The following is a 14,632-nucleotide window of genomic DNA, read 5'->3' on the forward strand; positions in this document are numbered from 1 at the left end:
GTGGTATATGGCCAATATGCCAAGGCTAAGGGCTGTATTCAGGCACTCGTAAGAACAGCCCTTAGCTGTGGTATATTAGCCATATACCACGCCCCCTCATGCTTTATTGCTTAATTATATGATGCAAGATATGTTATATAACACAGCATAGACTGGAATAACTCACAGTGAGATGGTGTAATTATAAACTGTGGTTATCAAAATACATTCAATAGACAGTTTGGATGGCATGCCATGGTGACATAGCCGCACACTCACTGGTGACGACTCCGGCCAGCGCCAGAACAAACTGCTGCTCATGGGAGTTGGAGTCTTGCTGCTCGGCCTTGGCCTCCCCATCCAGAGACTTGACAAAGCTCTCCAGGGTCTGGCCCGCCACGCTCAGGAATGACTGTAGCTTACCCTACAATTAGAGTAATGAGGCAGGGTCAGAGGTGGCCAGAGGGAAAGGGGAGGAATTAAGGAGGGGAACAAGGAGGGTGATGGAAGAGGATAAAGACAAAGAGAACCAGGACATGGACTGTAGTTCAAAGAGAACCAAGACATGGACTAGAGTTTAAAGAGAACCAGGACATGGACTAGAGTTTAAAGAGAACCAGGACATGGACTAGAGTTTAAAGAGAACCAGGACATGGACTAGAGTTTAAAGAGAACCAGGACATGGACTTGAGTTCAAAGAGAACCAGAACATGGACTGTAGTTTAAAGAGAACCAGGACATGGACTAGAGTTTAAAGAGAACCAGGACATGGACTGGAGTTTAAAGAGAACCAGGACATGGACTAGAGTTTAAAGAGAACCAGGACATGGACTAGAGTTCAAAGAGAACCAGGACATGGACTGGAGTTTAAAGAGAACCAGAACATGGACTGGAGTTTAAAGAGAACCAGGACATGGACTAGAGTTTAAAGACAACCAGGACCAGGACTGGAGTCAAAGACAACCAGGACCAGGACTGGAGTGGAAAGCATCAGAGGCAGAGGAATAGGTTTAGATGAGTGCTGACCCCTGAATCTTTATTTAATCAGGTAGGCCAGTTTAGAGCAAGTTCTCATTTACAACTGCGACCTGGCCAAGATAAAGCAAAGCAGTGTGACACAAACAACAACACAGAGTTAAACAAACGTACAGTCTATAACACAAATGAAAGAAAAATAGAAAAATCTATGTAATCTATGTAAATTGACCCCTAGGCCATCTGTACTTCTCTGTCGGTGCAATACAGTGAAACTCCACCAAGTCTATTAAAGAGTGTGATGAAGCTACTGTCATCATGTTATAGCGCAGTCCTCTCAGATCTCCACAGGTGTGATAAAGCTACTGTCATCATGTTATAGCTATCCAGTCCTCTCAGATCTCCACAGGTGTGATAAAGCTACTGTCATCATGTTATAGCTATCCAGTCCTCTCAGATCTCCACAGGTGTGATAAAGCTACTGTCATCATGTTATAGCTATCCAGTCCTCTCAGATCTCCACAGGTGTGATGAAGCTACTGTCATCATGTTATAGCTCAGTCCTCTCAGATCTCCACAGGTGTGATAAAGCTACTGTCATCATGTTATAGCTCAGTCCTCTCAGATCTCCACAGGTGTGATGAAGCTACTGTCATCATGTTATAGCTCAGTCCTCTCAGATCTCCACAGGTGTGATGAAGCTACTGTCATCATGTTATAGCTCAGTCCTCTCAGATCTCCACAGGTGTAATAAAGCTACTGTCATCATGGTATAGCTATCCAGTCCTCTCAGATCTCCACAGGTGTGATAAAGCTACTGTCATCATGGTATAGCTATCCAGTCCTCTCCGATCTCCACAGGTGTAATAAAGCTACTGTCATGATGTTATAGCTATCCAGTCCTCTCAGATCTCCACAGGTGTCATAAAGCTACTGTCATGATGGTATAGCTATCCAGTCCTCTCAGATCTCCACAGGTGTGTAAGCGGCTAGGGGTTGGTTTGGAATTGGGTGAAAGGTTTTTGTAAGGTCTGTGGATGAATGCCTCTCACATCGGCCAGGATGTCTTTGACTGCCTCCTCCTTACTGGAGGTGCTCCACAGCAGGGTGCAGGAGGCAGCCCCCAGCCCAGTACAGAACTCAGCCTGCTGCTGCAGCTGCTCCCGACTCTCCCATAGCTGCTCCCTCAGAACCAGCTTCTCCTGCAGGGGCATGCAGCAGACAGGTTAACATGATGACACACACACTTCCACTCATACACACACACACTTCCACTCAGACACACACACACTTACACTCATACACACACACACACACACACACACACACTTCCACTCAGACACACACACACACTTCCACTCAGACACACACACACTTCCACTCAGACACACACACACTTCCACTCAGACACACACACACTTACACTCAGACACACATACTTACACTCAGACACACACACTTACACTCAGACACTTACACGCATACACACACACACTTACACGCATACACACACACACTTACACGCACACACACATACTTGTCCCAGGAACCATCTTCTCTGGGTCTACAAGTGAGGCCTTAAGACACACACAATGTTACTTAGGGAACAGGTTACCTCTCTCTCTTTAATATCCCTCCATCTCTCACCTCTCTCTCTTTAATATCCCTCCATCTCTCACCTCTCTCTCTCTAATATCCCTCCATCTCTCACCTCTCTCTTTAATATCCCTCCATCTCTCACCTCTCTCTCTTTCTGACACTCGCTCTGCGCTGCGTCCAGGCGAGAGCGGAGGTGCAGACACTCCTGTCTCAGTTGCTCCTGCTCCTGACCAAGGCGCTCCTTCACTACACACACACACACAATTTTGCCTTTCACTGTTTAGGCTATTTTCCAATATAAAACATTCATGTTATTCATTATCAGCCCACTTGTATGATAACATCCGCGTAGAGCCATTTCAAGGGCAGCTTACTTGTCTCTGCAGCACGGGCTTTCTGCAGCATCTCAATCAGGTCTCCATTCACTACTTTGGGTAAGAACTCTCGGAGCTGCATGACCTCTGTAGTCAATCTCTCCAAGTCTCTTTTTCTGATTTGGACCAGGCCATCTCGGCTGTCAACCTAGAACAGAAAATCAACAGCCAGTCATGTGCATAAATGTTTTGTTACAGCTTTACTTGATTTTTGCAAGGTGTGGCTTATTTTTTGCCAATGTGCCAGGCAAATACACTACTGTTCAAAAGTTTGGGGCACTTAGAAATGTCCTTGTTTTTGAAAGAAAAGCAATTTTTTTGTCCATTAAAATAACATCAAATTGATCAGAAATACAGTGCAGACATTGTTCATTAAGGCCAGCATCCCTGAGCCGCCTCTTCACTGTTGACGTTGAGACTGGTGTTTTGTACTATGTAATTATGCTGCCAGTTGAGGACTTGTGAGGCATCTGTTTCTCAAACTAGACACTCTAATGTACTTGTCCTCTTGCTCAGTTGTGCACCGGGGCCTACCACTCTTTATTTTCTGGTTAGGGCCAGTTTGCGCTGTTCTGTGAAGGGAGTAGTACACAGCGTTGTACGAGATCTTCAGTTTCTTGGCAATTTTTCGCATGGAATAGCCTTCATTTCTCAGAACATGAATAGACTGACGAGTTTCAGAAGAAAGGTCTTTGTTTCTATCTATTTTGAGCCTGTAATCGAACCCACAAATGCTGATGCTCCAGATACTCAACTAGTTTAAAGAAGGCCAGTTTTATTGCTTCTTTAATCAGTCAACCGTTTTCAGCTGTGCTAACATAATTGCAAAAGGGTTTTCTTAGCCTAATGTTCAGTTAGCCTTTTAAAATGATAAACTTGGATTAGCTAACACAACGTGCCATTGGATCACAGGAGTGATGGTTGCTGATAATGGGCCTCTGTACGCCTATGTAGATATTCCATTTTAAAAAATCAGCCGTTTCCTGCTATAGTCATTTATAACATTAACAGTGTCTACACTGTATTTCTGATCAATTTTGTATTATTTTAATGGACAAAAAATGTGCTTTTCTTTCAAAAACAAGGACATTTCTAAGTGACCTCAAACGTTTGAACGGTAGTGTATGTGTATGCAGTAGTCATATCTGTCGTCTCCCTCGGCACAAAGGGTGCCTTCACAATGTGAACAATGCTCCTCGTGCTGTTGCCTGAGGTCTGGGATTTCCTGAGACTATCATATCTGTAATATTAGGTGGTATGCTGTAGTCATATCTGTAATTTTAGGTGGTATGCAGTAGTCATAGCTGTAATATTAGGCGGTATGCAGTAGTCATAGCTGTAATATTAGGTGGTATGCAGTAGTCATAGCTGTAATATTAGGTGGTATGCTGTAGTCATATCTGTAATTTTAGGTGGTATGCAGTAGTCATAGCTGTAATATTAGGTGGTATGCAGTAGTCATAGCTGTAATATTAGGTGGTATGCAGTAGTCATAGCTGTAATATTAGGTGGTATGCAGTAGTCATAGCTGTAATATTAGGTGGTATGCAGTAGTCATAGCTGTAATATTAGGTGGTATGCAGTAGTCATAGCTGTAATATTAGGTGGTATGCTGTAGTCATAGCTGTAATATTAGGTGGTATGCAGTAGTCATAGCTGTAATATTAGGTGGTATGCAGTAGTCATAGCTGTAATATTAGGTGGTATGCAGTAGTCATAGCTGTAATATTAGGTGGTATGCTGTAGTCATAGCTGTAATATTAGGTGGTATGCAGTAGTCATAGCTGTAATATTAGGTGGTATGCTGTAGTCATAGCTGTAATATTAGGTGGTATGCAGTAGTCATAGCTGTAATATTAGGTGGTATGCAGTAGTCATAGCTGTAATATTAGGTGGTATGCAGTAGTCATAGCTGTAATATTAGGTGGTATGCAGTAGTCATAGCTGTAATATTAGGTGGTATGCAGTAGTCATAGCTGTAATATTAGGTGGTATGCTGTAGTCATAGCTGTAATATTAGGTGGTATGCAGTAGTCATAGCTGTAATATTAGGTGGTATGCAGTAGTCATAGCTGTAATATTAGGTGGTATGCAGTAGTCATAGCTGTAATATTAGGTGGTATGCTGTAGTCATAGCTGTAATATTAGGTGGTCATTTAAGAGTCCCTGTATGCATACAGTTCACTAGAAGCAGACCATCTTTGCTAGCTCTGAAATAGTTATTGCAGGTCTGGCATCTAGTGGACAAATCTGAAAATTACAATGTAAATGTCAGGACAAGGACGGACAGAACTTTCAGGTAAATTATCTCTTCACACGACAAATAACGGACTCGCTCCTGACCAGACCGAAATAGTAACCTAATCCAACATTACTCGACCTACAAGTCTAGCTGACAGTGACTCTTCAACTTTGTTTGCTGAGATGGTTGTTACAAAGAGAGAATTTACTTGTGAATAAGTAGTAACTTCATCGTCATGTAAGTACCTGTGTATTCGTGTCTGGTTAGCTCTTGTTTGCTAATTACAGTAGCCAGCGTAGCTAGCAAACGTGCAGCTTCATGGAAGCTAATCTGCGAGCTCAATATTTTTGTTTTACTATAGTGATAGTCAAAAATATGATATAAATACCTTTCCTTTCTTGCACAAAGCCCACATCTTTGTGTCTATGAATTGAGTCATTTTTAATTCCTCTGAGGTTTGTTTTGAGATGAGTTTAGTGCACTTGCCACTAGTGATGGGATTCCGAGTCTTTTCGGTGATCAGAGCCGGCTCATTTGGCTCCGTTCAGGTAAAAGAGTCGGCTCATTTTGCTCCGTTCAGGTAAAAGAGTCGGCTCATTTGGCTCCGTTCAGGTAAAAGAGTCGGCTCATTTGGCTCCGTTCAGGTAAAAGAGTCGGCTCATTTGGCTCCGTTCAGGTAAAAGAGCTGGCGCATTTGGCTCCCCGTTCAAAATGTTTAAATATATCTAGAACCAAGGAAAACGTGCAAATCTCCTAGGTAAATCACAAAAGTAGGCTACCATTATGTCAGATCGTGAAATGCGTGTTCAAATGCATTTTTACCTGGATAAATTATTCAGTTCTTTTAAACGCACTGCACATTTTAGGATGGACCAGAATGACGCGCTCTCCCCACTATTGATTGTTTCTGCAGTGAGAATTCACCCTCTTTAGATAATTATTTAGTAATTTATTTACAGGTAAGTTGTTTTGAAAAAAAAAAAGTTTGTAGCTGTATGTAAATCACCAAAAAGAGCCGTTCGTTTTGCTCAAAGGTTTATTGGTGGAATGTTTAATTACTCCAGCATAATTTCCGATAATCATACGTAAATCTCTATGCAACGGCACTGTTTCACTAGGACACTTTTGTAAATATACACCCACCTCCAAACATCTTCCTGCACTATGACCCCTGGGCCCTGACCTACATCATGTCACGTTTGACCTTGCTAGCTTCCAGTGGGCTAGCTACAGTTCACAGTTTCAAGAGTTCCTCCGTCATGTACTAAACATCTACAGTACTCGCTGTATATTTGACCTCTCTCTCACGGTTCAAATGTCTCATTCTCTCTGGTCGTGCTGTTGTTAAAGTGTACGAACGCAGTACGGCGGCTGGACCTCCTAAACAAGAACTTTTCATATGTCTGAGACCAGCCCCTCACGCCTCATGGAGGGGGGCAGTACCTCCGCTGACCGGGCATCCACTGTTTCCACAGAGGGGAGCCATGTTCTTGAGGATTGTGGTTGACTGAGTGGTAGCTGTAGATGGATAAACTACCACGTCATATTCATTAGAAAAGGTACTGACTGTTGAATGACAGCCCTTCATCAGCCCAATACACACACCTTATCTTTTGAGCTAGTCCCTCAGTGGTAGTGATGTCTGGGTGGATTCTACAGTTAGCTGAAGTGTCCTGCTCCCTGACAGAGGGAAAGGTGCAGAACGCTGTGCAGTACGCTGCTGGGGACACCAGCATCAATGAAGAGATGCAGGTCTTCCAGACCCCAGAACCTGTAAAAGTGCTGTGTCTCTAGCATGGTAAACACATTTAATGCAAAACCTTATTATTTATTATTTATTTACCTTTATTTAACCAGGTAGGCAAGTTGAGAACAAGTTCTCATTTACAATTGCGACCTGGCCAAGATAAAGCAAAGCAGTTCGACAGATAAAACGACACAGAGTTACACATGGAGTAAAAACAAACATACAGTCAATAATGCAGTATAAACAAGTCTATATACAATGTGAGCAAATGAGGTGAGAAGGGAGGTAAAGGCAAAAAAGGCCATGATGGCAAAGTAAATACAATATAGCAAGTAAAATACTGGAATGGTAGTTTTGCAATGGAAGAATGTGCAAAGTAGAAATAAAAAAATAATGGGGTGCAAAGGAGCAAAATTAATTAATTAATTAAAATTAAATACAGTTGGGAAAGAGGTAGTTGTTTGGGCTAAATTATAGGTGGGCTATGTACAGGTGCAGTAATCTGTGAGCTGCTCTGACAGTTGGTGCTTAAAGCTAGTGAGGGAGATAAGTGTTTCCAGTTTCAGAGATTTTTGTAGTTCGTTCCAGTCATTGGCAGCAGAGAACTGGAAGGAGAGGCGGCCAAAGAAAGAATTGGTTTTGGGGGTGACTAGAGAGATATACCTGCTGGAGCGTGTGCTACAGGTGGGAGATGCTATGGTGACCAGCGAGCTGAGATAAGGGGGGACTTTACCTAGCAGGGTCTTGTAGATGACATGGAGCCAGTGGGTTTGGCGACGAGTATGAAGCGAGGGCCAGCCAACGAGAGCGTACAGGTCGCAATGGTGGGTAGTATATGGGGCTTTGGTGATAAAACGGATTGCACTGTGATAGACTGCATCCAATTTGTTGAGTAGGGTATTGGAGGCTATTTTGTAAATGACATCGCCAAAGTCGAGGATTGGTAGGATGGTCAGTTTTACAAGGGTATGTTTGGCAGCATGAGTGAAGGATGCTTTGTTGCGAAATAGGAAGCCAATTCTAGATTTAACTTTGGATTGGAGATGTTTGATATGGGTCTGGAAGGAGAGTTTACAGTCTAACCAGACACCTAAGTATTTGTAGTTGTCCACGTATTCTAAGTCAGAGCCGTCCAGAGTAGTGATGTTGGACAGGCGGGTAGGTGCAGGTAGCGATCGGTTGAAGAGCATGCATTTAGTTTTACTTGTATTTAAGAGCAATTGGAGGCCACGGAAGGAGAGTTGTATGGCATTGAAGCTTGCCTGGAGGGTTGTTAACACAGTGTCCAAAGAAGGGCCGGAAGTATACAGAATGGTGTCGTCTGCGTAGAGGTGGATTAAAACTGACATACTACTGTTCAGGAGTATTACATTTTCTTATTTTCTGAGTGACATTGACGATTATGCGTTTATCTTTGCATTAATTTCAGATGCCTGGTTAAATATTGTACAGAGAAAGTGTATGCTATTCCCCCTGACATAAAGCATGATTGCTCAATGTGAATGGATTTGTCCCCTGTAATGTCAGTTCCAAAACAGACCACTAGATGGTGGCATTTAGCATTGAATACTTCTTAGGTTTCAAGAACTGGTTCACTGATGACCCAAAAAATTGCATGACTTTATTCAATAAGTACAGCCAAATATTTACATTTACACACAAGGAATGAACACATGGCAGAAACATTTGTTAGGTCATTCCTTGTCTATCCCTGAGGACAGGGTCCAGGCCACAGTCCCATATCTTTCATAACTGCCCCACTGGACGCAATATAGAAGAATATGTACCTTTAACCAAAAGCAGACATGGCCCACTGTTTAACATCTGTGGGGCATTGTGGGTATTTCTGCAGGGCCTCCATGATCTGGCTGTGGTCCAACAAAAGTTTCATCAGCTGGTACTCCTTCTGGATCTTTGCTGTGGAGCTGTCCATAGACTTAATCAGCTCCAACTGCTGCAGGTGTTCAAACGCCTGGAACAGAGTGTTGTTGGGTTGAGTAAATCTTGAGTATCAAATATGGCATACATGTGGCTAAGACTGTAATGTATACAATAAACTTTATAGTCAGGGGTATTACAGAGAAGGGACAAACAACTGCATTACATACTGAACAAAAATAAAAATGCAACAATTTTACTAAGTTACAGTTCAAGGAAATCAGGCAATTTAAATAAATAAATTAGGCCGTAATCTATGGATTTCACATGACTGGGCAGGGGCACATCAAGGGGTGGGCATAGGCCCAGCCAATCCAAATGAGTTTTTCCCCACAAAAGGGCTTTATTAGAGACAGAAATAATCCTGTTTCATCAGCTATCCGGGTAGCTGGTCTCATACGATCCTGCAGGTTAAGAAGCCGGATGTGGAGGTCCTGGGCTGGTGTGGTTACACGTGGTCTGCGGTTGTGAGGCCGTACTGCAAAATTCTCAAAAACGCCGTTGGAGGTGGCTTATGGTAGAGAAATTAACATCCAATTCTCTGGCAACATTCCTGCAGGCAGCATGCCAATTGTATACTCCCTCAAAACTTGAGACATCTGTGGCATTGTGTTGTGTGACAAAACTGCACATTTTTAGAGTGGACTTTTATTGTCCCCAGCAGAAGGTGCACCTATGTAATGATTATGCTGTTTATTCAAGCTTCTTGATATGCCACACCTGTCAGGTGGATGGATTATCTTGGCAAAGGAGAAATGCTCACTAACAGGGATGTAAACAAATTTGTGCACAAAATAACAGAAATAAGCTTTATGTGCTTATGGAACATTTCTGGGATCTTTTATTTCAGCTCATGAAACATGACCCGAGAACCCTTTACATGTTGCGTTTATATTTTTGTTCAGTATACATCCAAATTCAGCACATATCCACCCTTCTTCATTGTGAAATAAACTTACCTTGAGAACGATCTACAAAAACATTATAGGATTTTTATGAAATATACTATTGGAAGGGTCTGATGTCATTCTACTGAGACCATGATGTCATGCAGACCCACCTTCATGACGACTGGCTTGTCAAAGTTATGTATAGAATGGGATTTCCTCTGCAGGAATTTCTTGAACTCTGACAAAAAAATAAAATATTTAATAACACAAACGTATGTCATTCCCAACTATTACACACCAGCTCTTACTAACTGTTGATCCTTACCATTGTGAACCATCTGGAAGTTAAACGGCTCTCCTTCATAGATGTCATTCAAGTGTTTCATGGCAATTATCAGGCACAGTTCAAGAATGGACAGGCCTGGAAAGATCAACAAAGCAAAATGCAGGCCAGATTATCAATGTTTCATCAAATGGTCATGTGTCCATCAAAGAAATCCTCTAATAATGACCTCTACCCCTAATGGCTTTAGGCTTTAAATTACCATGAAGTATGTTTGCTTTAGAGTCCACCATACAGACTCTACTGGCCTCCAGAAGATCAGTGGGCTTGATGGCAGGTTTAGATGCGCTCACTCGGCTCAGAGCCAACATCTGCAGAGAGGGGTCCACACACACACAGCAATATTTAGAGGTTTTTTTTCCCCACTCTTTGCTTTTATACTACAGATACAAACTCTTACCAGTAACAAGTGCAGGGAACGGAAGTCCTTGCTGGAGTTATAATGTCTTTGTAAGACGTCCACCACTGATTGGTCTTCACATAGCGTCTGAAAGAAAGTCAGAGAGCATTGTGGGTAAGAAGAAAAATGCCTTTCAGATAAAGCCAACTACAGCACAAATCTAGTACTGTTAAAAAAAAAAATATATATATATATATATATAATAATAAGTTTGCAGTCCTGGACTGGCCTCACCTTGATGCTGTCATTCCACTCGTCATAGAACTTGGTGTCGGGGAAGTCTTGTGGCAGGCTGAGCTGTGAGCGGACATTGTCCAGGTACTGTATGAAGCTCAGGGAGCTGAGCAGGTGGATCTGTCTGTGGCTGAACCTGGACTTGACCCTCTTCTCTAGCAGCTCCAGGACATCCTGCAGCAAGTAGAGATGAGACCAGTTGTGATCACCAGAGAAGAAGGTAGAGTAAAGTCACAGGAGACTGCTGAGGGGAGGATGGCTCATAATGCCTGGAATGGAGGAAACAGAATGGTATCAAACGCCTGCAAACCATGTGTTCGATACTATTCAATTTATTCTGTTCCAGCCATTACTTAGAGCCCGTCCTCCCCAATTAAGGTACCACCTGTGAGTAGAGTAGAATATAATTAGATTGAAACCTATCCTTTTGAAGCTAAAACTAGTTCATCACTGGAGAGGTCTAAAAGCTAGATAGTACACAACTGAGGTAGGAGAGACCCTACCAGTCTGCAGGTGAGGCCGATCACAGCTACGGGAGCCTGGGCAGACTGGGAGACATCCAGGAGGTTGTAGAGCAGAGTCTGGTTCTTATGGTGGGCAAACAGGTCAAACTCATCCAGAATGAAGAGGACAGGACGACTGCTGCTACGATCACCTGGGACAAAGAGAGAACAGTACACTGTAGAGACATACTGTCAGCATAAAGAGGGAGGATTCTTCAAAATTATAGCGAGGGCAATGTGCAGAAATGATTACCTTTCTTTAACGCCTCAAGAAGGAAGGCCAGGTTTTCTGCAAAACTACCCTGAAAATAACAATAACATTAACAGCAAGCAAAAACATTGCAAAGGGACAAAACATACAGCATAACTTCTGTAAACACTTACAAACACTTTGTCTCCAACAACATTCTCCAGATTGAGCTGGCGTGTGATTTCTTTGAGCGCTATTCTATCATCAGTCTGTAAAAGACCTAGAGAGACAGTAAAGAAGAGTTGGGGAGAGAATTAACAGAGTGCAGAAACAGACAGAGAATCAACAGACACAGAAACAAACAGACATCCTACTACCAACCATTCAGGTGGACAGGTAACACATTCTTATTGACATCCTTCACCTCCAGCAACTCTCTCAAGACACAGTTCAGGAGCTGGAGAAAACAGAAGAAAGTCAACATGCATGACGACAATAGGAGTTGGCTATACAGCACAAACAGATCTGGGACAAGGCTATCCTCGTAGCAATCCCATACCATTGTTTTCCCAGATCCCCTGGGTCCAACGATGAGTACAGAATTACTCTCTCCATGGACAGCTGTCCTCCTCAGCAGCTCCAGCAGGTGTCTGGAACATCAACACAAGGACCGTTACCCACAATGCCCCACTCTCTGCAGCTCAGTATACAACCTGACCAATTGCCACGTTCAAAACAACTGGGAACTCTCCGACTTCAGCGTGTTCAAAACAAATGGGAACTTTGGGGGGAAAAAAACAAGCTTAGACTGGGAACAATCTATTTAAACGGTTATTCAACTTGGGAACTCAGGCCTCTTTCTAGAGCTCCGACCTCGTATTTCTCAGAGTTCCCAGTTGTTTTAAACGCGGCCGATGGCCGCCACACAGAGACAGGCTTGACAGGTGTAGGTGGGGCTGGAGACAAATAATAAACAACAGCTGGGTCCTTGTGAAATTGAAAATCTAAACAGTTAAGCTTATTACGCTGAGACTTTCAGCCCCCAACAAAATGCACATTGCCATGACACTGTGGAGTACCCCTCATAAAACACACATTGCCATGACACTGTGGAGTACCCCTCATAAAACACACTTGTCATGTGTTATGGCAAATAGACCCAACTCATACCATTACCCTTACATTAATCAATCTGCTACAGTAGCCAGTGAATGTCACGTTTGTCAATTAATACAACCTTAGTTAGCAGGTCAGCACCACCAAGGAACCTACTTGTGTTGTGATTCCATTCCCACTGGCTTTTCAGGAAGTCTCTGATGACAGAATCTCTCCCTCAATATCATCTGAACCTGAAAAATATATCCATACTAAAAAGAGTCATTATTAAGTATTTGCGAATAATGTTGTCCATGGGACATCATACCTTAATGTGTTATCTGGGTATGGTTAAAAAAAATTGTTTTACCTTTGTTTAACTAGGCAAGTCAGTTAAGTACAAATTCTTATTTACAATGACGGCCTAGGAACAGTAGGTTAACTGCCTTGTTCAGGGGAAGAACGACAGATGTGTACCTTGGCAGCTCGGGGATTCGATCTAGCAAGGTCACAACAACCAACTCATGTATTGATCCTTTACGTTGCCTGCTCAATGTACACATTCAATAAAACAAACGAATACAAACCTGAGAAATACATTCGCCGACTGGCATGTGTGTTTCTTTCACTTTTCGTTTACTCATGGTGGCAACAGTCTAGAATGGACAAAACACAAGAGACTTGCGCTGAAGCTAACTACAGTAACGTTAGCTAGCTAGCTAGCAACATGGCATGCAGCGCAAACAGAGCGATATATTTCTCTATTATAGGAACTAACGTTAGCTGCTGACTCGCCTTGTAAAAATACAAGTGTAAGATGAAACATATGACTGAGTGATATTTACAAGTTTGGTGACGTGAATAATAATAACTATTTACTTTTTTCCCGATGACAGTGGTCTAAGCGCGAAATTGGAATCTTTGCGAAGACATTTCTCATTTAACAATCACAACTCCAACCCACTTCCGGGTCACCTAATTATTGGACCTACAATAGGAGGCTATATTACTGCACAAAACAATCTACACACATTTCAATTAATAATACCAGTATGTAAGATTCCCTTCTAATTAATATCAAATGTACTTAATCAAGGAGGGGATGTTCTCTTCCAACAGTGATTATCTTACCACCGCCACCAAGTTAGCACTTGTGCTGGGAATGCATAATGAATGGTCCAGACCTTTTGGTAGCCAGAAGTAGTAGTCTGCTCTTGGAAGCTTTACTTATTCTATGTCAGGTCAGACACATATGTGTTGAGCCTTTTATCAGTGGTGGAATAAGTACCCAATTGTCATACTAGAGTAAAAATGAAGATACCTTCATAGAAAATGACTCAAGTAAAAGTGAAAGTTACCCAGTAAAATACTACTTGAGTAAAAGTCTAAAAATATTTGGTTTTAAATATACTTAAGTATCCAAAGTGAAAGTATAAATAATTTCAAATTGCTTCTATTAGGTAATCCAAACGGCACAAATGTATTTTATTTATTATTTACGGATAGTTAAGGGAATACTACAACATTCAGACATAATTTACAAACGAAGCCTTTGTGTTTAGTGAGTCAGCCGGATTGGTGGCAGTATTGATGACCTGGGATGTTCTCTTGATAAAACTGTGAATTTGACATGTTTCCTGTCGTGTTAAGCATTCAAAATGTAACAAGTACTTTTGGGTGTAAGGGAAAATGTAAAAATTACATTATTTTCTTTAGGAATATAGTGGAGTAAAAGTTGCCAAAAATATCAATAGTATAGTACAAATACACCCCAAAACGTTGTTTTACTTAAGTACTTTACACCACTACCTTTTATTGAATCAGCAGAAGTGAAACGTGACAGATTTGTAATTTAATTTGAATTAATATCTGGACAGACACTTTTCTGTTGGATTCCATAATTGTGTAACACGATGTGTTTCTTGTTTTTGCTCTTTGCTCTAGTCCTGTCAGAGAAACATCTCCCCCCCCCACTGTGCTCTCGGGAAAATACTAAATGGAATCCTTGGGACATCCCAATTCTGACGTCACCCTTTTAAAGTTACAATTTAAAAAGACAAAGGCAAAGGAGGCAAAAAAGGGCAAAGGAGGCAAAAAGGGCAAAGGAGGCAAAAAAGGCAAAG

General features: G+C 42.0%; 2 protein-coding genes across 6 annotated transcripts in view; both read right to left on the bottom strand.

Moving 5' to 3' along the window:
* Window positions 1-5,711, bottom strand: part of LOC116359757 (heat shock factor 2-binding protein) — an 8,748-nt gene extending 3,037 nt beyond the window's left edge. The window contains exons 1-5 of the mRNA XM_031813282.1: window positions 5,558-5,711; window positions 2,928-3,075; window positions 2,696-2,799; window positions 2,007-2,156; window positions 259-403 (exon numbers count right to left, since the gene is read on the bottom strand). Coding sequence (XP_031669142.1) covers window positions 259-403; window positions 2,007-2,156; window positions 2,696-2,799; window positions 2,928-3,075; window positions 5,558-5,608 — 598 coding nt within the window. The 5' untranslated portion in view covers window positions 5,609-5,711. The remainder of the gene's footprint in view (window positions 1-258; window positions 404-2,006; window positions 2,157-2,695; window positions 2,800-2,927; window positions 3,076-5,557) is intronic.
* A 2,804-nt stretch (window positions 5,712-8,515) lies between these two features.
* Window positions 8,516-13,852, bottom strand: LOC109884179 (origin recognition complex subunit 4). 5 transcript variants are annotated; one of them, XM_031813268.1, is made up of 15 exons: window positions 13,641-13,658; window positions 13,389-13,497; window positions 13,097-13,165; window positions 12,687-12,763; window positions 11,974-12,064; window positions 11,796-11,871; window positions 11,609-11,694; window positions 11,478-11,526; window positions 11,225-11,376; window positions 10,722-10,895; window positions 10,488-10,574; window positions 10,290-10,398; window positions 10,070-10,165; window positions 9,915-9,982; window positions 8,516-8,888 (listed from the first exon to the last, which is right to left on the bottom strand). In XM_031813268.1, the coding sequence occupies exons 3-15, from the start codon at window positions 13,151-13,153 to the stop codon at window positions 8,706-8,708; spliced, it is 1,305 nt and encodes a 434-aa protein (XP_031669128.1). In that variant the 5' UTR covers window positions 13,154-13,165; window positions 13,389-13,497; window positions 13,641-13,658; the 3' UTR covers window positions 8,516-8,705. The 5 variants fall into 5 exon arrangements, with proteins under 5 accessions (XP_031669128.1, XP_031669126.1, XP_031669129.1 ...); XM_031813266.1 differs by having other exon boundaries at window positions 12,687-12,781; XM_031813269.1 differs by lacking the exons at window positions 13,389-13,497; window positions 13,641-13,658 and adding an exon at window positions 13,694-13,852.
* Between the last annotated feature and the right edge of the window lie 780 nt (window positions 13,853-14,632).

This window comes from Oncorhynchus kisutch, unplaced genomic scaffold (assembly GCF_002021735.2).
Source record: "Oncorhynchus kisutch isolate 150728-3 unplaced genomic scaffold, Okis_V2 Okis05a-Okis16b_hom, whole genome shotgun sequence".
NCBI classification, from domain to species: Eukaryota; Metazoa; Chordata; class Actinopteri; order Salmoniformes; family Salmonidae; genus Oncorhynchus; species Oncorhynchus kisutch.

Bases quoted from the DNA above. Each gene is read 5' to 3' on its own strand.
- LOC109884179 (XM_031813267.1), bottom strand. From the start codon at position 13,153: ATGAGTAAACGAAAAGTGAAAGAAACACACATGCCAGTCGGCGAATGT. The intron at 11,695-11,795 runs GTTGGTAGTAGG...CTGTCTCTCTAG, and splicing joins GTTACCTGTCCACCTGAATG to GTCTTTTACAGACTGATGAT. The intron at 10,399-10,487 runs GTAAGAGTTTGT...CCCTCTCTGCAG, and splicing joins GTTCCCTGCACTTGTTACTG to ATGTTGGCTCTGAGCCGAGT.